This window comes from Schistocerca cancellata, chromosome 4 (genome assembly GCF_023864275.1).
Source record: "Schistocerca cancellata isolate TAMUIC-IGC-003103 chromosome 4, iqSchCanc2.1, whole genome shotgun sequence".
Lineage (NCBI taxonomy): Eukaryota > Metazoa > Arthropoda > Insecta > Orthoptera > Acrididae > Schistocerca > Schistocerca cancellata.
Window position 1 is genome coordinate 648,886,539 of NC_064629.1, and position 20,770 is coordinate 648,907,308.

General features: G+C 37.5%; 2 protein-coding genes across 4 annotated transcripts in view; one reads left to right on the forward strand and one right to left on the reverse strand.

The window, feature by feature from the left end:
- LOC126183302 (uncharacterized protein K02A2.6-like) overlaps nucleotides 1-20,770 on the forward strand; it is a 187,200-nt gene that overhangs the window by 48,540 nt on the left and 117,890 nt on the right. The gene's annotated exons all lie outside the window — the stretch shown is intronic.
- Nucleotides 4,217-20,770, reverse strand: part of LOC126183303 (uncharacterized) — a 260,517-nt gene continuing 243,963 nt past the window's right edge. Inside the window, exons 1-2 of one of the 3 annotated variants that reach the window (XM_049925144.1) lie at nucleotides 17,813-17,893; nucleotides 4,217-5,302 (exon numbers count right to left, since the gene is read on the reverse strand). In XM_049925144.1, coding sequence (XP_049781101.1) covers nucleotides 4,242-4,700 — 459 coding nt within the window. In that variant the 5' untranslated portion in view covers nucleotides 4,701-5,302; nucleotides 17,813-17,893 and the 3' untranslated portion in view covers nucleotides 4,217-4,241. Of the gene's footprint in view, nucleotides 5,303-16,416; nucleotides 16,469-17,812; nucleotides 17,894-20,770 lie in introns of those variants that run through there. The other 2 variants (XM_049925143.1, XM_049925145.1) reach the window with 2 other exon arrangements.

Consider the following 20,770-nt stretch of genomic DNA (forward strand, 5'->3'; position numbering starts at 1 on the left):
TCAGCAGTTCACTGCACTTAATTAACAAATTATCAAAATTTGCCTCTGAACAAACATTAAAACTGTTTATTATGGGACAATATTTTCATATATTAGCTATGGAATAGAGGTATGGGGATGTGCTGCTGATAGACACATGAACAGAGTCCTAACACTGCACAAAAGAGCAATCAGGACCATGCATCGACTAGGAAACAGAGAGTCAGGTAGGGAAACCTTTGTACAACATAAATATCTTAACAATATATTCCTTGTATCTGTACAAATTAATAACATTCTTTGTGGACCATAAAAATAATGAAACTAAGTGCTCTGATGTGCATATCCATAACACAAGACAAAAAGATTGCTTCTTCAGAAACAGAACTAAACTAAAGACAACAGATCATAGTCCTTGGATTAATGGCCAGATATGGTTTGACAAACTGCCAAGTGCTATAAGATGCCACAGAGGTAAAGTATTCAAAAGGGAATTAAAATAATTCTTAACTCTCAAATGTTTGTACTCATAGAATGAATACTGATATTAAAATGCAGCTATTCTTAAATGTAGGCCTAACTCTTCTATTTATACAATGTACTATTCTGAGGTGATTGTAATATATATTATTTTTGTAACAACATTCTGTAAATTCAAATACCTGTACTATGTAACAACTGTAAGTTGCATTATGAAGTACTGTACCATATATTGCCAAGTGCATCACCCATAAAAGGCTTCTTGTACATGTGAATTGCAAATTCCTACTGTTTGTACAAAAATTCTATAAAAATGCTATGACATTTGCAAAAGTCACCAGTGGTGACTACATGCAAAAAAAGACAAAAAATAAATAAAAAAGTCAATACATGTATTCCCAAATGGTGTTTGTGGATAATAATAGGTTTAGGATGAACTTAGCAGTTCACGGCCACAGTACTACAAGTAGAAATGATTTCTCCCTCTTGGTTCAAAATGGAGATTTGTATTCAAGTGCAAAAGATTGCAACAGGATGCCAGTGGACTGCAAGAAGAAAACTGAACATTCGCATGTATCCATATAAATGGAAAGTTGACATATCCAGACCACGTAGAGCTTTTAAAAGCCACTGACAGTGTGTAAAAACAGTTGAGATAAGGCACTAAAAGTAAGTGGTTAGTCAGTATGTGAAAATAATCAAACTGTGAAAGTGAAAGAAAAAATTACAAGTACCCAGTACATGTGTCAAAGCAAATAAGCTACTGTATATTTGTATTTTAGAACAAGTAAAGTTCCAAGGAGCAGCAGTGATTTTTTATGGCAGGCACTGGGGAAATCACTTTGTCACTACCATATCTGTCCAGTATGATCAAGAAGCTAGACACAGATGTAAGCATGTAATCTGCTAGTGAAAGAAGAATGTACAAACAAAGTTAGTAAACTGATGTTCTGTTATAGAACAAACGAGACCTACTCCTCTTTGAGGATGACTCATTATTTGTACAGATAAATATCAGTCCTTGAAAAATAAAACTGATGACCTCAGGGTTTTGTTAGGAATAAACTAAATTATGTACTAGTGAACCTGGCAATGTTTTATAATTCTTAAACATGTATGGGAATTAGATATGGATCCTAATCTCCTTTCCCCGCCCCCTCCTCTCTGTTTATCTTCTCCCTACTGACCCCACCCCACCATATCTATCTCCTCTCCCCATTTCTCTCTGACCTCAAGTTTTGTTTGTTACTAAAAATTCATATTGAATAGTAGTATTCTATTCATAAGCCTAGAAGCCATGAATACAACATTCTTGTTTCCTGTGAAAACCGAGTGCAAGGAACAAAACAGTACATTGCTGTGTATACAATTTGTGTTTAAAAATGAATATAATGAGAAACACAGTATAAGGAAGAAACAATTCATCTAACAGTGAGAAAGAAAACAAAACTGTACATTTTCACAGCAGAACACAGCAAACATTTTCTTTCTCACAGTCCATTTTAACAGAAAACTAGTATGTTGATCTTTAAAAGAATATATGGCCTATGACTGTCTAAATGTTTATTAGGGTACCATGTAAGAATTTGAAATAAACTAAACAAAAGAACTTCATGAGATTTTTGGTAACAATGTTTCCCTATTATGTTTGTATGTCATATATATATTAAAAATATTTAGCCTACATACATGAAAATGTTTATTACAGTAATATGTAAAAGTCTGAAGGAAATCAGTGAAGAACATTTTGAGATATCTACTAACATTGTTTCCCCTGATGACATATATTAAAAAAGTTTGTAACCTCTTTCCATCTAAGTGTTTATTAGTGTGTTGTGCAAATATTCGAAGTAAATCGGTCAAGTACATTTCCAGACTTTTGGGAGCAATGTTAAATGATGACCCATCTTTATACAGTGTGTTCCCATAAGAGCACGCAAAAATTTAACAGGAAATAGAGGATGCTCCAGTGAACAATTTGAGGTAGGGAACCTAGGGTCAGAAGAGCCAGCTGAAGGAGGTAATAGGAATAAAATTACATTACTGTGTACGTTTTTACTTACATTTGTTAACTGTAGAAGCCATCATTGACACAATGAATGTACCATTTGTGATGTATCTTAGAAAATGTGCTAAAACTGATGGCCATGAACCTCAATGCAAGCATGACAAGATTGTGACACACACTGACAAGTATCTCCGGTGTGTTTCGAATCACATCACAAGCAGTTACAATTCTGGAAACTAATTCCATCTCTGTATTGACTGGGGTCTCATACATAAGTGACTTTAGATATCCCCATAAGAAATGATCAATGGGATTCAGGTCAAGTGATCTTGCAGCCCACAGAACAGTACCATCCTTTCCAATCCAGTGACCAGGATATACTGTACCAGTACTGCTCCATCGCATTGTACTGTACATCTCTGTATAGCACTGAGAAATGAATGAGTCTGTTGTTGATTCACAGCACATTCTCTCAAGGGACAATGTAAGTATGATACAACAGAGTCACCTTATGGACAAGTAAAGTAAACTAAACCTGCATCATGACTTCCTGGTAATCAGATTCATCATCCTCCTTTCCTTGTAGGAAATAATGAATCTGCATGTAAATAAACAGAACAGTACATGAACGCATGTTAGTTGCAAACTCATAATTGTGTCTGTGTACTGCACAACAGATTGTGATATTGAAGTATTTGTGCAAGCTTTACAGAAAATGATTACACACCTGAGAAATGTCCTAAATAAAGGACTTCAATTTTTGATGATGTAAATACTGATGTAAGGCTAATGACACTTAAAAAACTTAACCTGCTCAGTATGCTAAGATCACATGCCCTGTTCCATATTAATGATAACTAAAGAGGCCTAATGGTTGCCTTCATAATGTAATTACTAATGTTGAGACAAATCAGTATGAAGTAGGGTTGTTCAATACACATTTTATCATACCATACAGGTATTCAGTTACAATTAAAAACTAAAAAGTCTGACTCCAATGAAATGAAGTACAGTAGGCTTCTGAATATGGATGTAGTGTTGCTAACCTCTTAAGCAAGTACATTGTTTATGTTACTGACAGCTTGGGGTTATCAGGTTCAGTAAACAGTGCAATGGCCAGTCATTGCAAATAACTTCACTAAAATGGAAATGACACTCACTTCTCCTGAAGAAGTAACAGCTGTAATAAAATCGTTAAAATCAAACTACTCTAGTCGTTATGATAACATATCAATGAAGTTAATCAAAGAGTGTTCATCTGAGTTGAGTGCTGTCTTATGTTATTTGTGTACTCAGTCTCTTATCAGTTGAAAATTACGAGACTGGCTAAAATACACTGAAGGTAAGCTTCTTTACAAGATGAGGGATAATGAGATACGGGCAAACTATTGATCACTTTCACTTTTGCCAGCTTTTTCAAAAATATTTGAAAAGGATGTGTGCAAGCATCTTCTTAATATACTGACAGTAAATAATATATCCCCATCATAGGCTGAGTTCCTTAAGGGTTCCAATACAGAGAAGGCTATTTACACATACAGTGAGAATGTACTTAATTCATTAGATAAAAATTCAGAGTCAGCTGGCATTTTCTGCAACCTGTCAAAAGCCTTTTACTGTATGAATCATAGCATTCCCTTAAGTAAATTAGAATATAGGGTGCCCATTAAGTTACTTTACAACTTCAAAATTTTATTACAACAGCAGTTGTAGAAATATTTTAACAACGTTTCTTTTATTGTAATAAGTGTTTATAAAAGCTTTTTCACAGTGTTTAATAGCCCTCTATATGGGCACCTTTAGTTGCACAAAGCACATCAAGACAGTACTTGATTTCTTGCCATGTTTGCTGTAGCATAGTGTCATCAATAGTGGCAATGGCATTACGAATCCTTTGCTTCAAGTCAGCAATGTCCCGTATCCGTGATCCGTGTTTGATACATGATATCTTTTGCATACCCCCATAAAAAAAGTCCAAGGGAGTGATATCAGGTGAATGCGGTGGCCAAGGAATTGGCCCATCCCTCCCAATCCATTTGCCTGGAAATGTTTCATTGAGGAACTGACAAACATGCAGTCCCCAATATGGTGGTGCACCATCTTGCTGGAAAATGGTAGTTGGTTTTAAATCAGTCAGTTGTGGTGCTTCATATTCGGTCAGAAGGTCGAGGTAAACATCTGCAGTAATTGTTGACTTATTGAAGAAAAATTGACCAATTATTCGGTTGCACATGATTCCACATCACACATTCACTTTTGTACTATCCCAGTGAAGCTCCCTAGTCACATAGGGGTGTGTCAGATACCCAGATTTTCACATTGTGTCTGTTTAATGTCCCAGAAACATGAAAAGTTGCCTCATCACTGAAACTAACTTGCTTGAGGAATGCTTCATCCTCTGAAAGGTGTTCCAGCATGTTGAGTGAAAACTGTCCATTTTGGCTTATCATTTGGCTCAAGTGTCTGTAACAGTTGCACTTTGTAAGTGTACAACCATAAGTTCTTGTGGAGGACCTTATGCATAGTTGAACATGGTAGTTGCAACTGTCTGGCAGCAGTGCGGATAGACTTCGTAGATGAACGAGTGAAAGTGTTTAAAACATGATCGATGTTTTTCTCGGATGTTCTTGGTCGCCTGCTCCTCCCTTTATCCAACACTGTGCCTGTCTCCATAAATTTTTTGTGCCATGCACAGATTGAAGGGTGCAGTGGTGGATCTCTTCCATACTTCGTTCTGAAATTTCATTGAGTCTCAGTTAACCAGGACACACATTGTGCCTTGCCTTGAAGAGTTGCCATTTTGTAGAGGTTCAGTTCCTTCCATCAACAGAGTACCTGAAACAAAAAATTTTAGTATATATAAAAACTTAAGTAAACAGTGATTACAATAAAAGAAATTTTGTTAAAATATTTCAACAGCTGCTGTTGCAATAAAATTTTGAAGTTGTAAAGGGACTTTATGGGCACCCTGTACTATGGTGTCACTGGCAGTGCTGCAAAATGATTCGAGACTTACTTAGCTAACAGGAAACAAAGGGCGTCATTGCAAAGTACCTGTTGAGTAAGCAATCAGCCTTCATCTGATAGGAAATTAATTACAGTGGTGTTCCTCAAGGTATGTCCACCACTCCCATTTCTGCTACAGATCCGGAGCCAGATCCAGATCCAAAACCACAACAACTAGGAAACAGTGTTCTACACACATTTGGGACAAATACTGGTGCTAGTGTTATAACAGCTTTAAATGTTCCACCTGCTTCTCCTGTAACTTACGAAGCCAAAGAATGCCACAACCCTAACTGTGATGATCATAATCGTAACAGTTTGATATGGTTCACACAATTTCACATGCTTACCGATACTACATCTCTCTGCTATGTTACAACTTATCTAAATTGAAGCTACCTTAAAATAATTCAAATAGAATAATCAATAATGAGAGTGACGGGCTATGTATACACACCTCAGAGCCAATATCAGTTAAATTAAATAAATCAAATTAAGATGGGACCTCACCAAAACCACAAGTGTTTCAAATTGTACGTAGGACATCCCACATATGCAGCAGCTTTCTTATTGTACAGTCTTCTAGGTGTGAATATGCTGATAATTTATCATTGTCCAACAGTCCTCGGGATCCATATGTTAAAGTAAAATCAATAGAGAAGTACGGCATTGGTGTGTACACTGCCCTTGTTAATCCATCTCCAGAATGAGTATAAGACATTTTCCAAAACTAAACATCTGATTAGCAATAGCGATTTCGACCTTTGTTCGTATGTATGAATTTGGTGATACTTGACACAGAACATTTTACATTTATGCTGTAACTTGGAACTCACAGAACAGGTGTAGTTCTCACATGTCTTAGTACTATCCATTGAATTATCATGTTTAGGGTTCCCCATTTCTACTGCAGGCTCTAATCCACCACATCTTGGAAGCTGGACATTCCGTACAAATATATGGTCAGCAGTATAATTTTTGAACTGGTAGACAATTTTTCCTCTTTCTAGAGTGAAATATATTCAGATGAAAACACTTCCTACTGAATGAGATGTATGCACACAAGGTGAGAGCACAAGACATACACAGTGTAAATGTATTGATGATGATTTATTGCTACCTAAAACTTCTTAAACATACATTCAGCTAGCATGTTTCACACACTATGGTCAAAGATTTCAAGAGGGTGAAATTACTATGTTGTACACCAAATACAACAGCAACTCTGTGATACAAGTCTTTTATAGGTTTCTGGAAGCGTGTAAAGAGAATTATTTATGAAAGTTAGGGAACAGTAGCCGCCCGAGACACAAGCAGCAACATGGATGTAACCGATTTTGTGACTTTTACGAGTTCCTAACCAGGAGGGACTTTTATAATATCATCTGTGTGCTTTAATAGTTTAGTTTCTTGAGATTCTGCATGTTTATGTAAAATCTAATAGCCACAGTTCTGACGTTTACATTTGCATCAGAAAGTAAAGCAATTTTGTGGCATATTACAGGTTCCTAATCAGGGACGAATTATTTAGTTTCACCTGAGTGCTTCAGTAGTTAGGTTTTTGAATCTCTGCATATTAATCTAATTTGTTGTTGTTGTTGTTGTTGTGGTCTTCAGTCCTGAGACTGGTTTGATGCAGCTCTCCATGCTACTCTATCCTGTGGAAGCTTCTTCATCTCCCAGTACTTACTGCAACCTACATCCTTCAGAATCTGCTTAGTGTATTCATCTGTTGGTCTCCGTCTACGATTTTTACCCTCCACGCTGCCCTCCAATGCTAAATTTGTGATCCCTTGATGCCTCAGAACATGTCCTACCAACCGGTCCCTTCTTCTTGTCAAGTTGTGCCACAAACTCCTCTTCTCCCCAATTCTTTTCAATACGTCCTCATTAGTTATGTGATCTACCCATCTAATCTTCAGCATTCTTCTGTAACACCACATTTCGAGAGCTTCTATTCTCTTCTTGCCCAAACTATTTATCATCCATGTTTCACTTCCATACATGCCTACACTCCATACAAATACTTTCAGAAATGACTTCCTGACACTTAAATTTATACTCGATGTTAACAAATTTCTGTTATTCAGAAATGCTTTTCTTGCCATTGCCAGTCTATATTTTATATCCTCTCTACCTCAACAATCATCAGTTATTTTGCTCCCCAAATAGCAAAACTCCTTTACTACTTTAAGTGTCTCATTTCCTAATCTAATTTCCTCAGCATCACCCGACTTAATTCGACTACATTCCATTATCCTCATTTTGCTTTTGTTGATGTTCATCTTATATTCTCATTTCAAGACACTGTCCATTCTGTTCAACTGCTCTTCCAAGTCCTTTGCTGTCTCTGACAGAATTACAATGTCATCGGCAAACCTCAAGGTTTTTATTTCTTCTCCATGGATTTTAATACCTACTCCGAATTTTTCTTTTGTTTCCTTTACTGCTTGCTCAATATACAGATTGAATAACATCGGGGACAGGCTACAACCCTGTCTGACTCCCTTCCCAACCACTGCTTCCCTTTCATGCCCCTCAACTCTTTTAACTGCCATCTGGTTTCTGTACAAATTGTAAATAGCCTTTCGCACCCTGTACTTTACGCCTGCCACCTTTAGAATTTGAAAGAGAGTATTCCAGTCAACATTGTCAAAAGCTTTCTCTAAGTCTACAAATGCTAGAAACGTAGGTTTGCCTTTCCTTAATCTTTCTTCTATGATAAGTCGTAAGGTCAGTATTGCCTCACGTGTTCCAACATTTCTACGGAATCCAAACTGATCTTCCCCGAGGTTGGCTTCTACCAGTTTTTCCACTTGTCTGTAGAGAATTCACGTTAGTATTTTGCAGCTGTAACTTATTAAATCTAATCTATTAGTCACAATTCCTGTGTTTTCGTCAGGGTCTGCAGTAGAGTTGCGCAGTACATGCCGATTGTCCGTTTATCTGCATGGTTCAGTTTTCCATGATCTTTAATATGGACAGGGACTGCGATTGTTGAGTGCTGATGGGAGCCAAGTTAATGACATTTCTCTCTCTGCTTCAGGCTGTGATGGCTTTGGTTACACAGCTTGAGGCTGCAGTGGATGGGCACAACTGTTGTGGGCCGGCCGTGGGGATCCAACGGATGTCCAGCACGTCTGACTCCTCCAATCAGTTCTTACTGGTGGCCAGCCCAGTTACTACTCGCACTGAGGTTGACCCTTTACCTGTAGTGTGGAAGGTCGCCCTGCAGCGTACCAGGCAGTGAAAGACTTCCCAGGTGGCTGCACATAAGGCCTTCCCGATTTGTCTGACAAGCAAGTTCCAGGTGCTGTCACTGAGCCAGATGCTATCGCCTGTCCTGTTTCAGAGGAAACCTCTCAGCCTGAAAGATCCAGACAATCACAGAGGGTGAGATTATTGATAGTTGGGAGCTCCAATGTTAGGCGTGTCATGGGGAACCTTAGGGACATGGCTGCCAAGAAGGGAAATAAAACCAATGTGCACTCTGTGTGCATACCAGGTGGTGTCATTCCAGATGTGGAACGGGCCCTCCCAGATGCCATCAAGAACACAGGGTGCACCCAACTGCAGGTGGTTGCTCACATCGGTACCAACGATGTGTGTCACTTTGGATCAGAAGAGATTTTCTCTGGTGTCAAATGACTAACAGAAGTGGTAAAGGCTGCCAGACTTGCTTGCAAGATGAAAGCAGGACTGATCATTTGCAGCATAGTCAACAGGAACGATTGCGGACCTCTGGTACAGAGCCAAGTGGAGGGTCTGAATCAGAGGCTCAGACGGTTCTGCGACTTTGTAGGCTGCGGATTCCTCGACTTGCGCCAAAGGGTGGTTGAGTTTCAGGTTTTGCTGAATAGGTCAGGTATCCACTATACGCATGAGGCAGCTAGATGGATAGCAGGGGCTGTGTAACATGGACTGGGCAGTTTTTTAGGTTAGAGGGTCTTGGGAAAACATGGGCTTCAGTCACAAAGGGTGCAGGCTGAACACAGGAAGAATATAGACACAGGAACCATTGGCATAACAGTTGTAACTAGTCATAGCTGTGTTGGGAAAGTACCAGAGCTCTAAGTGCTAATAGAAAGCACTGATGCTTAAATAATTATAGGCACTGAAAGCTGGCTAAAGTCAGAGATAAGCTCAGCCGAAATTTTTGCGAAGAACCTAAAGGTGTTTCATAAGGATAGGCTAAACACGGTTGGTGGTGGTGTGTTTGTTGCTGTTAGAAGTAGTTTATCTTGTTGCAAAATTGAAGTAGATAGTTCCTGTAAGTTAGTACGGACAGAGGTCATTCTTGGCAACCAGAATAAAATAATAATTGGATCCCTTTACTGACCTCCCAATTCACATGATACAGTTGCTGAAAGGTTCAAGGAAAACTTGAGTTTGATTTCAAACATGTACCCAACTCATACGATTATAAGTGATGGTGACTTTAATTTACCATCGATATGTTGGTGAAAATACATGTTTCATTCCAGAGGTACACACAAAACATCATCCGAAATTGCGCTAAATGCATTCTCTGAAAATTATTTTGAGTAGTTAGTTCATGAGCCCACATGAATAGTAAATGTTTGTGAAAACACACTTGACCTCTTAGCAACAAATAATCATGAGTTAATAATGAGCATCAAAACGGATACAGGGATTAGTGAACATAGGGTTGTCATAGCGAGATTGAATATTGTAACCCCCAAATCCCCCAAAAATAAACCTATTTAAAAAAGCAGATAAAAATTCACTTGACACCTTCCTGAGAGACAATGTCCACTCATTCCAAATTAACAATATACGTGTAGACCAGGTGTGGCTTGAATTCAAAGAAATAGTATCAGCAGCAATTGAGAGATTTATACCAAATAAATTAACAAACGATGGAGCTGATCCTCCTTGTTACACAAAATGGGTCGGAACACTGTTGCAGAAACAACAAAACAAACATGCCTAATTTAAACAGACGCAAAATCCCCAACATTGGTTATCTTCTACAGAAGCTCAAATGCAAGATGCTTATAACAGTTTTCACAATGAAACTTTGCCTCAAAACCTGGCAGAAAATCCAAAGAGATCCTGGTCCCATGTGAAGTATGTTAGCGGTAAGACATAATCAATGCCTTCTCTGCGCGATAGCAATGGAGATACTATCGAAGATAGTGCTTCCATAGCAGAGTTACTAAACACAGCCTTCCGAAATGCATTCACAAGAGAAGATGAAGTAAATATTCCAGAATTCGAATCAAGAACAGCTGCCAACATGAGTAACACAGAAGTAAATATCCTCAGAGTAGTGAAACAACTTAAATCACTTAATAAAAGCAAGTCTTCTGGTCCAGACTGTATACCAATTAGGTTCCTTTTAGAGTGTGCTGATGCATTAGCTTCATACTTAACAATCATATACAACTGTTTGCTCGACAAAAGATCCAAATCCAAAGACTGGAAAGTTTCACAGGTCACACCAATATTCAAGAAAGGTAGTTGGAGTAATCCACTAAATTACAGGCACATATCATTAACATTGATATGCAGCAGGATCCTGGAACATATATTGTGTTCAAACATTATGAACATTTCCCGTAGGCTTTTGACACTGTACCACACAAGCAGCTTGTAGTAAAATTGCGTGCTTATGGAATATCATCTCAGTTATGTGACTGGATTTGTGATTTCCTGTCAGAGAGGTCACAGTTTGTAGTAATTAACAGAAAGTCAGTTTGCAGATGACGCTGTCATTTATCGACTAATAAAGTCGTGAGAAGATCAAAACAAATTGCAAAATGATTTAGAAAAGATATCTGAATGGTGTGAAAATTGGCAGTTGACCCTAAATAACGAAAAGTGTGAGGTCATCCACATGAGTGGCAAAAGGAACTCAATAAACTTCAGTTACAACATAAATCAGTCAAATCTAAAGGTCGTAAATTCAACCAAATATTTAGGAATTACCATTATGAACAGCTTAAATTGGAAGGCACACACAGAAAATGTTGTGGGGAAAGCTAACCAAAGACTGTGTTTTGTTGGCAGGACACTTAGAAAATGTAACAGATCTACTAACGAGATTGCCTACACTAAGCTTGTCTGTCCTGTTTTAGACTACTGCTGCGTGGTGTGGGATCCTTACCAGATAAGATTGACAGAGTACATTGAAAAAGTTAAAAGAATGACAGCACATTTTGTATTACCGTGAACTATGGGAGAGAGTGTCACTGAAATGATACAGGATTTGGGCAGGACGTCATTAAAAGAAAGGCGTTTTATGTTGTGATGGAATCTTCTCACGAAATTCCAATCACCAACTTTCTCCTCCACATGTAAAAATATTTTGCTGACACTGACCTACATAGGGAGAAATGATCACCACCATAAAATAAGGGAAATTAGAGGTTGCACAGAAAGATACAGGTGTTCATTCTTTTCGCGCGCTATACGAGATTGGAATAATAGAGAACTGTGAAGGTGGTTCGATGAACTGTCTGCCAGGCACTTAAATGTAGATGTAGTTGTAGATGTAGAAATCCACATCCAATTATGGCTTGAAAATTATGGTACATTCACATTGTTCCTATAAAATGACAGTCAGCAATGATAAATGTATGTGATGACACGGCGATATCTTACAAGTGTAAGACATTGCAACACAACATTTCAACATCAAAAACAGGCACCAGTGTGCGACACTAGTCCACAGCACACCCTGTATTTAATGCTGAGCAGAAGTCAGGAACACTAATCTTATTTTCCAACAGATACTTGACAATGTAATCGCAAAGCAGGTTAAGAAACGTCCCCCTCACACTGAGAATCTCCATAGGGATCCATATCTCAAGAGTCCAAGTCACACAGGTTCAACACACTTGAATGCTTAAAGTTACTTGAAAGTGGTCCACATCTGTTCTCCCATTGCTCCTTATGCAAGTGGAATTACAAAAGGGGCAAACTTAACAGTGATGTAAGATATTCTCCACAATGTCTTATATGCAGGCATGCAGAGTATTCCTTGTTGTTACTTTAAGGTTTAGGGATTAGCAGAAACAACATCAAATTATTTAACACCACACATCAGAAACTGCGCATCACAGCTCTCCTTTGTGGTGAATTGTAATGGTGCTTGTACAGGAAAATGTGCTGTAATAGTTCATACAGACATATGTGTTGCTTTGACTCAGTTGGTATAGCGCCACACTAGTGGCTGTAGAGTAGTAGTAGTAGTAAATCATTCAACAGATTCGAACAGTATACCCCATGGCAAATCGGTATGATAGATTCATACTATGCATTACAATAGGCTCGCAACTAAGTGTAGTGGTAAATTCAGAAGAGGTATTTTCAGCCAGCTGCACCACAGCGACTCACACTATCTCGATGGTTGACATTATTATTTTTAAGTAACATTGATTTTCATCATAGGATGGCAATGTAAATTTGATATTGGTGGAAACAAAATGTTAAACAACAACTATATTTTTAAGTGGTTCCTCACATGAATTATAAGTGTTTTACATTGTAAATAGTACATTTAACATTTCCGGCAGATTTATCTCCATCCCTCAGCCATAGCGTCCAGGCCTACTAACTGTCAAGAATATATTGGCCAACTTGACCATCTTGATATAAGACTCAATTGCACTGGTGGAACTGACAGACTGTTATGAATGAATGAATGAATGAAATTTTATTGTCGTTTAGTTATTACAGCAATTGACAAAGTTAAGTTACATATATACAAGTTATACAGCATATATACAAGTGTTCAAGATCAATATGTCACTATTGGTTTTCTGTAAAATACAATATTTAAAATGAAATAATAAGAAAACATTGCATCATGAATCACTCAGTTAAAGAAATTATGCTGCACTCTCCAAACTGGTACCACTATGATATTTTACAGCAATAAAATTCCTGAAGTGAGTAGCAAGGATTTGCTCCTAACCAACTGAATAATTTGTCTTTAAATAAATCAAATTGAGCTACCACATTCTAGTGGCAGTTTGTTAAACATCTTCATACCCACCACTTCGTAGCTGTTCAGTGACTTGGATAATCTGTAGTAAGGTATGTCGAGATGGCTACTATTTCTGGTTCCGTGAGAGTGTACATCTCTTCTATGATGGTACTCTGATAAGTTGCTCTTTATATGCAGTAGAGCACTGTAAATATACATGTTTATAACAGTTAATATTTTTAAGTTGATAAAGAGTGGTTTGCAGTGGGCCTGTTTATCACTGTTTGTGATAATTCGAATTACTTTCTTCGGAAGTACCAAACTGTCCTGAAGGTGTGAGCTATTGCCCCATATTAAAAGCCCATAAGATGTAATGCTTTGAAAAAAAGCAAAATAGGCTGATCTTACATAGGCCACAGGTACAGGTTTTTTTAAATTCCTTAACAAATTCACCACTCTAGACAGCCTTGCACTAATGTATTTAATATGTGGCTCCCAAGTCAATTTACTATTATGACAATACCTAAGAACTTAACACTATCGATGAAGTCTTCTACTGGCAGATCTCTTAAACTAAATACAGTCTTTTGAGTTTTACTCTCATTAAGCAGGAACCCATTGGCTCGAAACCAGACTGATGCCTGTGATATTATGTCATTTGCCACATTTGTCTGAGCTAATATTGAAAAAAGTGGTATCATCTGCATAGGGAATGGAGTGAGTATTTATGTAAGATGGTAGATCGTTTGTCATTAGGATAAATAGCAGAGGTCCTAATACTGAGTCTTGTGGCACATCGCACTTAACTTCAGCTAGCTGTGATCTCTGTTTACCAATACAAACAATTTCTTTGCATTTGCTGAGGAAAGATTTGAAAATGATGTCAACGTCACTGTTTGTGATTCCGTAATAAACTAGTTTGTTGAGGAGTGAAATATGCTCCACACAATCGAAGGATTTGCTTAGATCACAAAATGTAGCCTGAGCAAAATGTTTTCCTTCATAAGCATTAAGCACTTTTTTAATCAGGGAGTCAATGGCATGGACTGTGGATTTTCCCTTCCTAAAGCCAAATTGTACCACAGTAATAATGTTATTACATGTCAGATAATCAAACAATGGGAGTTGATGATGGATTCCAAAACTTTAGATAAAATAGGTGTCACAGTTATTGGGCGATAGCTAGATGGGCAATTTTTGTCTCCTTTTTGTAAATGGGCACTACCCTGGATAATTTTAATACTTCTGGGAATACTCCTTCAATTAGACATCTATTTATACATTCAGTAAGAGGATATACTATGTAGCCAATTATATTTTTTAACATATTACAAGAAATACCATATATATCTTCACTATCAGAGGGTCTAAAGTTATTTACAAGAGTTAAAACAACATCTGGTGTGACCTCTGTTAAAAGGAATTTATCGTTCAGGGTGTAGTCTACATTATGGTATTTAATGAGATCAGCAACAGTCTCTTGTGGCCTCACCATGCTTTCCCTAATTTGGTTAACAGATTTTATACAGTAGTTATTAAATTCGTCTGCTGAAATTACTACCTCAAGTTTCTGCTTTGCTTTTGGCCACTGAATTTATTATAGTCCATGCTTTTCTGCATTTATTTTTTGATGACTCAATGCTGACTAGGTTATGTTGTTTTTTGGCCTCATTTAAAGCATACTTATATTCCTTTTGTGCTCTTGAGTACCTTTGTTTAGCCATATCAGTTTTCTGAAGTCTGTAAGAATCTCTATACAACAACCACCTTCTTTTTATATTGGCTAGTTGAGCGGTATACCATGGACTCTTATCCCTATGTCTATTACTGTTACTTTTAGGGTTAATTTTACGTTTGTATTGAGGGCAGTTGGTCTCGAATATATTTAAGAAATAATGAAAAAATCTATCAAACAATGTATTGGCAGAGCCCTGAGCATTATTGTTAAACAGATGTGACCAGTTATAATTACTGAGTGAGACCATGAAATTAGACAATTTTTCTTGCGTTATTGGTCTTGTGATGACTATTTTAGGCTCTTTAAACTCCTTATACTCCATGTTAGGCCTATCTGTACCTATTTTTACCCAAACTGAGTCATGGTCCGAGAAATCGAAGACAGCTACATCTGAAGACAGTAACTCTCTATTGACATTTGTAAGTATGTTGTCGAGACAAGCGGACTGTCTTGTGGGTTTGCAGTTCGTAAAAATGAAGTTGAATTGTCGTAACAGGTTTTTAAATTCATTTACAGTGTGCACATCTTTGTTTACATCAAATGCAGCATTGATGTCACCACCAATCACAATACTATATTTCTTCCACTGAGGACTAAGAAAGAAATTTAGTAAAGTCTCAAGTTTTTCTAAAAATATTAATGGACTTCCATCTGGTGATCTATAAAGAGATACAATAGCAATTTTTAAATGATCCAGATATACGCCTGTGGCTTCAAAATTTATGTCACTGCACAAAAATCCTAGATCTAGTTCATTACTACAATTTATTAATCCCTTCTTAATGTAAATTGATACACCCCCATGAATATGTTGCTCTCTGCTAAAACTGTTTGCTAAGTGGAAATCATCTAGTACATGAAAAGATATTTCATTTCCTTTACACCAGTGCTCACTTAAGCATAATGCATCAAATAAGTTCTCATTTGCAAATTCATTTAAAATTATGTGTTTTCCACTTATACTTTCAATATTGAGATAACCTATCTTGAAAGACAAAGTTGGTGAGTGGTTTTTGTTAATGGGGCATTCATCATTACTGCTATATTTCTCTCTAGTGTTACTGACATTTATTATATTATTCTTATCTTTAATCTGGTCATCCAGTGTGAATCTGGGCAAAGCTGTTGGTCTCAGCCCTTCTTTGCTACCTCTGAAAATGAGTTTTCCTTAAATCTAAGTGGTATTGACTTAGAGCTCTCGATTTTTGTTATGCCTAACTCATTGGCTAGTTTTATGATTTCATTACTCACATACTTCTTTCCGAGTTGATTCAGATGGAGACTATGAACAGTGTGAAATCTTGTACCTAAGTTAGTTATGTTTACAAAACAGACATTTTTAAACTATTTACAAATTTTCTTCATTTCTTCATTTACTCTTGTCACTCCAACATTCACACATGACCAGGATGGAAGATCATGCCAAAATGGTATTGAAAAGATGAGGATTTTTGTATTTTGTAGTTCCTGCAGTTTCTTCTTTAATGAGGACAAGAAGTCTTTTCCTTCATTTCTCGCTACGTCATTTGATCCAGACAGAAAAACTGCCAGTTCCATGGCTTCTGCTGGTGAAGAACCTGCTACATCTTTAAATTTTGCACTAGGTTTTATTGTGGCTGAGATATGGTGGCTTGAATTGTTCTCAACTATATCCCTTAATTTCCTTCCTTGACTGTCTGCATATAAATGTATTTTCACAGGCCTAGGTCTGCAATTGCAGTTTGCTTTGTTTTGGTTTTCAGTTTCATTACTTCTACTGACAGTTGACGTAATATTTTTACTGCACCCATTATTCACTTCACTTCTATTGACAGTTTCATTACTTCTATTGACAGTTAACTTAATATTTTTATTGTGCCCATTATTCACTTCACTTCTATTGACAGTTGATGTAATATTGTTGCTACACCTATTACTCACTTCACTTTCGTTAACCTTACATGTGTTAAGCACATTGACTTGTGAGTCTACTTTAATGTTTTTTTTTCTGTAGCAAGAACACTAAATATGTTTTCCAAGGGTGGAAAGTTTACACAGACTCTACCACGTTTTGTGACGGGAACAGCCTGCCATTGTCTTGTAGGCGATCTAATGGCCTACATTGATTGCTTGGTTCTGTGTACACGACACTAACCTCTTCTTGGGAAATTTGTTTAATGAGTTCCTGATTAATTGCTGCGTATTCCTTCTTCAGTTGTTCGTTTTCTTTGGCCAGAGCTAGGTTCTCTTCAATTACCACTGATAAGATAGCTTGTAAAGTATTATAGTCAGCGTTGACCTCATGTTTATCTTCCTCCATCGGCGCCATATTGTCCTTACTCTTCAGACAGACATTGCATCGCCATTCGCTGTTTTCGTCTGAAAGATTGTCTTCTTCTAACTTTGCACATCAAAAATGTAACCAACCGTCGCACTCATCACACAGAATTCTGTTTTTCATGACTTTACTACACTTTATGCACTTTATACTCATCAAAATTCTACTTTTCTTGGGAGCTAACTTGCTTGTAACTATACGATAGCCATGTTAGAGGTTCTCAAAAAGGAGAATGAGAAAAAGTTAAACACCTGCAGGGTGAGGATAGGCCAATAATGGAATCAGTGTTAACGTGGTATAAGAATTTGTTCAATCCATAGGGAGTGTTACCTGCTACACGATACAAGCAACATAGACTACCAACAGGCAATCATCCGCCCATATTCACAAAACAGTATCAGCTACCTAAGTGTTTAAAGACTTTAGTAGAGGAAATGGTGAATCAGCAGTTATCAGATAGGATTATCGAACATACTGATAGTCTATTGTCAGTGAGTATCATGATAGTGGGTAAGAAGTCACCACATGTAACAAAGAAATATCTGTTTTCTTGCGATTGCAAATCCTTAAATGAAAAAACAGTAACAGATGCATACCCGATTCCTAATATTACTGACACATTAGATAATTTGGATCAGCTCAAGTTCTTTTCAACCCTAGATTTACGATGGGGAGATCATCAAATTGAGGTACAGCCAGAGGATAGACCTAAAACTACATTTATCAGGACTTCTGGTCAATACAAATATTGTAGGGTGCCTTTTGGGCTAAACAACACACCACCTACATTTCAACAGTTATCAGATGAACTCCTCAGAGGTTTAAAAGCAAACAAATACGTGGTTTCCCTCAATGATATAATTATATTTGCGAAAATCCTGAAAGAGCAGGCTCACAAGGGGAGGCCGTCAGTTGTGAAATTCAGATTCAATTCATACTGCGCACAATAAAAGCTCATGGCCAGAGGTGTAATGTGGCAAAGCACCAAGATGCACTTCTCAGCCATTGTCGAGAAAATCAGTTAAAATAAACCTTTGTGGTGAAATACTCTCTACGATTAATAGTTTTCTACAGCGTCGTGGCGCAGCGGTAAGCGCTCGGGTTCGTAATCCGAAGGTCGCCGGATCGAATCTCGCGCCATGCAATTTTTTTTTATTATTTGTTTTTTGTAATTCAAAAAAGAAATATATATATAACTATTAATGAATCGCTTATGCATGTTGGTGAAGGCGGATCGCCTACATTTTTCCGTTTAACAGGGTGTACCAAAGCTCTCACCTCCGCACTGATTTTCGACGATGTTATAAGTTGCGCTAGGGACCGCATCTACTTTCTTTCGAAGTTAGCAGGCAACTACGCTATTATGCGGCGGCTCGTTTCGGCCCATTCAACATCTGTCCTTCAAGTGTAACGAGCGAGTAACGGAGTTTGTTTCATACCTGCCGCAGCAAATTTGTGTTCGTGGGGTTTCTATTCTAATTCGAACGTTTGACTTACGCTATACGTATTCGTTTCGGAATATCGTTTCTACGTCTTCCGTTAACTATACGTGGTTAACATTATGAAGACAGTTAATAACATTTGTAAAATACAACTTTGTTTGCGGAAAACATAATGATGTTCGAAGTCACCAGTTTTTCCACAACAAATGACTTTCAACAACTTATTATATGAATAATTGTTGCAACTGATTACCGGGAATTTTATATATATATATATAGAGAGAGAGAGAGAGAGTGTGTGTGTGTGTGTGTGTGTGTGTGTGTGTGTGTGTGTGTGTGTGTGTGTGTGTGTGTGTGTGTGTGCCCACACACATTTGAATTACAAAAAACAAATAATTAAAAAAAATTGCATGGCACGAGATTCGATCCGGCGACCTTCGGATTACAAACCCGAGCGCTTACCGCTGCGCCACGACGCTGTAGAAAATTATTAATCGTAGAGAGTATTTCACCGCAACGGTTTATTTTAACTGTCGATTTTCTCGACAACGGCTGAGAAGTGCATCTTGGTGCTTTGCCACATTACACCTCTGGCCATGAGCTTTTATTATGCGCAGTATGAATCGAATCTGAATTTCACAATTGGCGGCCTCCCCTTGTCAGTGTTTGGAGATGGTATTTGACAAGTCGAGAAAGACTTGACTTATGCTTAATATTGATAAGTGTTACTTTGCACAATCACAAGTTAACTATCTGGGACATATAATTAGCCAAATGGAGTAAGGACAGATCCACACCTTACATCAGCAGTATATGACTTTCCATTCCCTGAGACAGTTCAACAATTACAATATTTTCTTGGATTAGCAAACTAATATAAGAAATTTGTGAATGGATTAGCTGAAGTGGCACAACCACTAACAAAGTTACTGCGAGTAGATATTACATTTAGCTGGACACCTGTGTGTGAGAGAGCATTTCAAAATTTAAAAGACATATCAACTTCAGACCCAGTTTTGATTTTTCCGGATTTCACAAAAGAAGTCATATTGTCATGTGATGCAACTGGTACAGCATTGGGAACGATTTTAGGGCAAACCATTGATGGGAAAGAACACCCTGTTGCATATGCATCTTGTCAACTTAATAAGACTGAGCAAAATTTTTCTACCTCTGGAAAGGAGATGTTAACATTAATATAAGGTATTTGTTATTTTAGATGTTATCTATATGAATGTAAGTGCACAGTGATTACTGATCATGCAGCTTTAAAAGGGCTACTACGGTTAAAAGATCCTTCAAGTTGTCTAACAAGATGGGCTTTGAAACTAAGGATGTGATTCACAAACTGGGTGTTAGACACACAAATGCAGACACACTTAGTAGGAAGATTGGGGCATTGCAAGTCTTTGGATTTGTTCTAAAGGATCTGAAGAAATCAAAAGCAAATGATGAAGAGTGTAAGGTGCATTGGAAACAGCCGCAGTTTGTCATAAATGATGAGGTTTTGTGTAGCTGAACCAAGTGTGGACCGCATGTTGTAGTTCCAGCAGCTTTGCAGACAGAAGTACTATGACTAGCACATGATCATATGTTATCGAGTCATGGGGTAACAGAACAACAGATAGAACACTAGAAGAAAGATTCTGGTGGAGAACAAGATGTGCTGATGTTAAACAGTATGTCAAGAGCTGTATTCTGTATGCACGACATGCTTACACCATGAAAGTTGCAATTAAAAAGACTACCAGAGTCTGACTGTCCATTCCAAATGATAGGAACAGATATTTTGGGGGTGTTTCACAGGAGTTAATCAGGTAACAAGTATGAGTAAACAATTATCGAA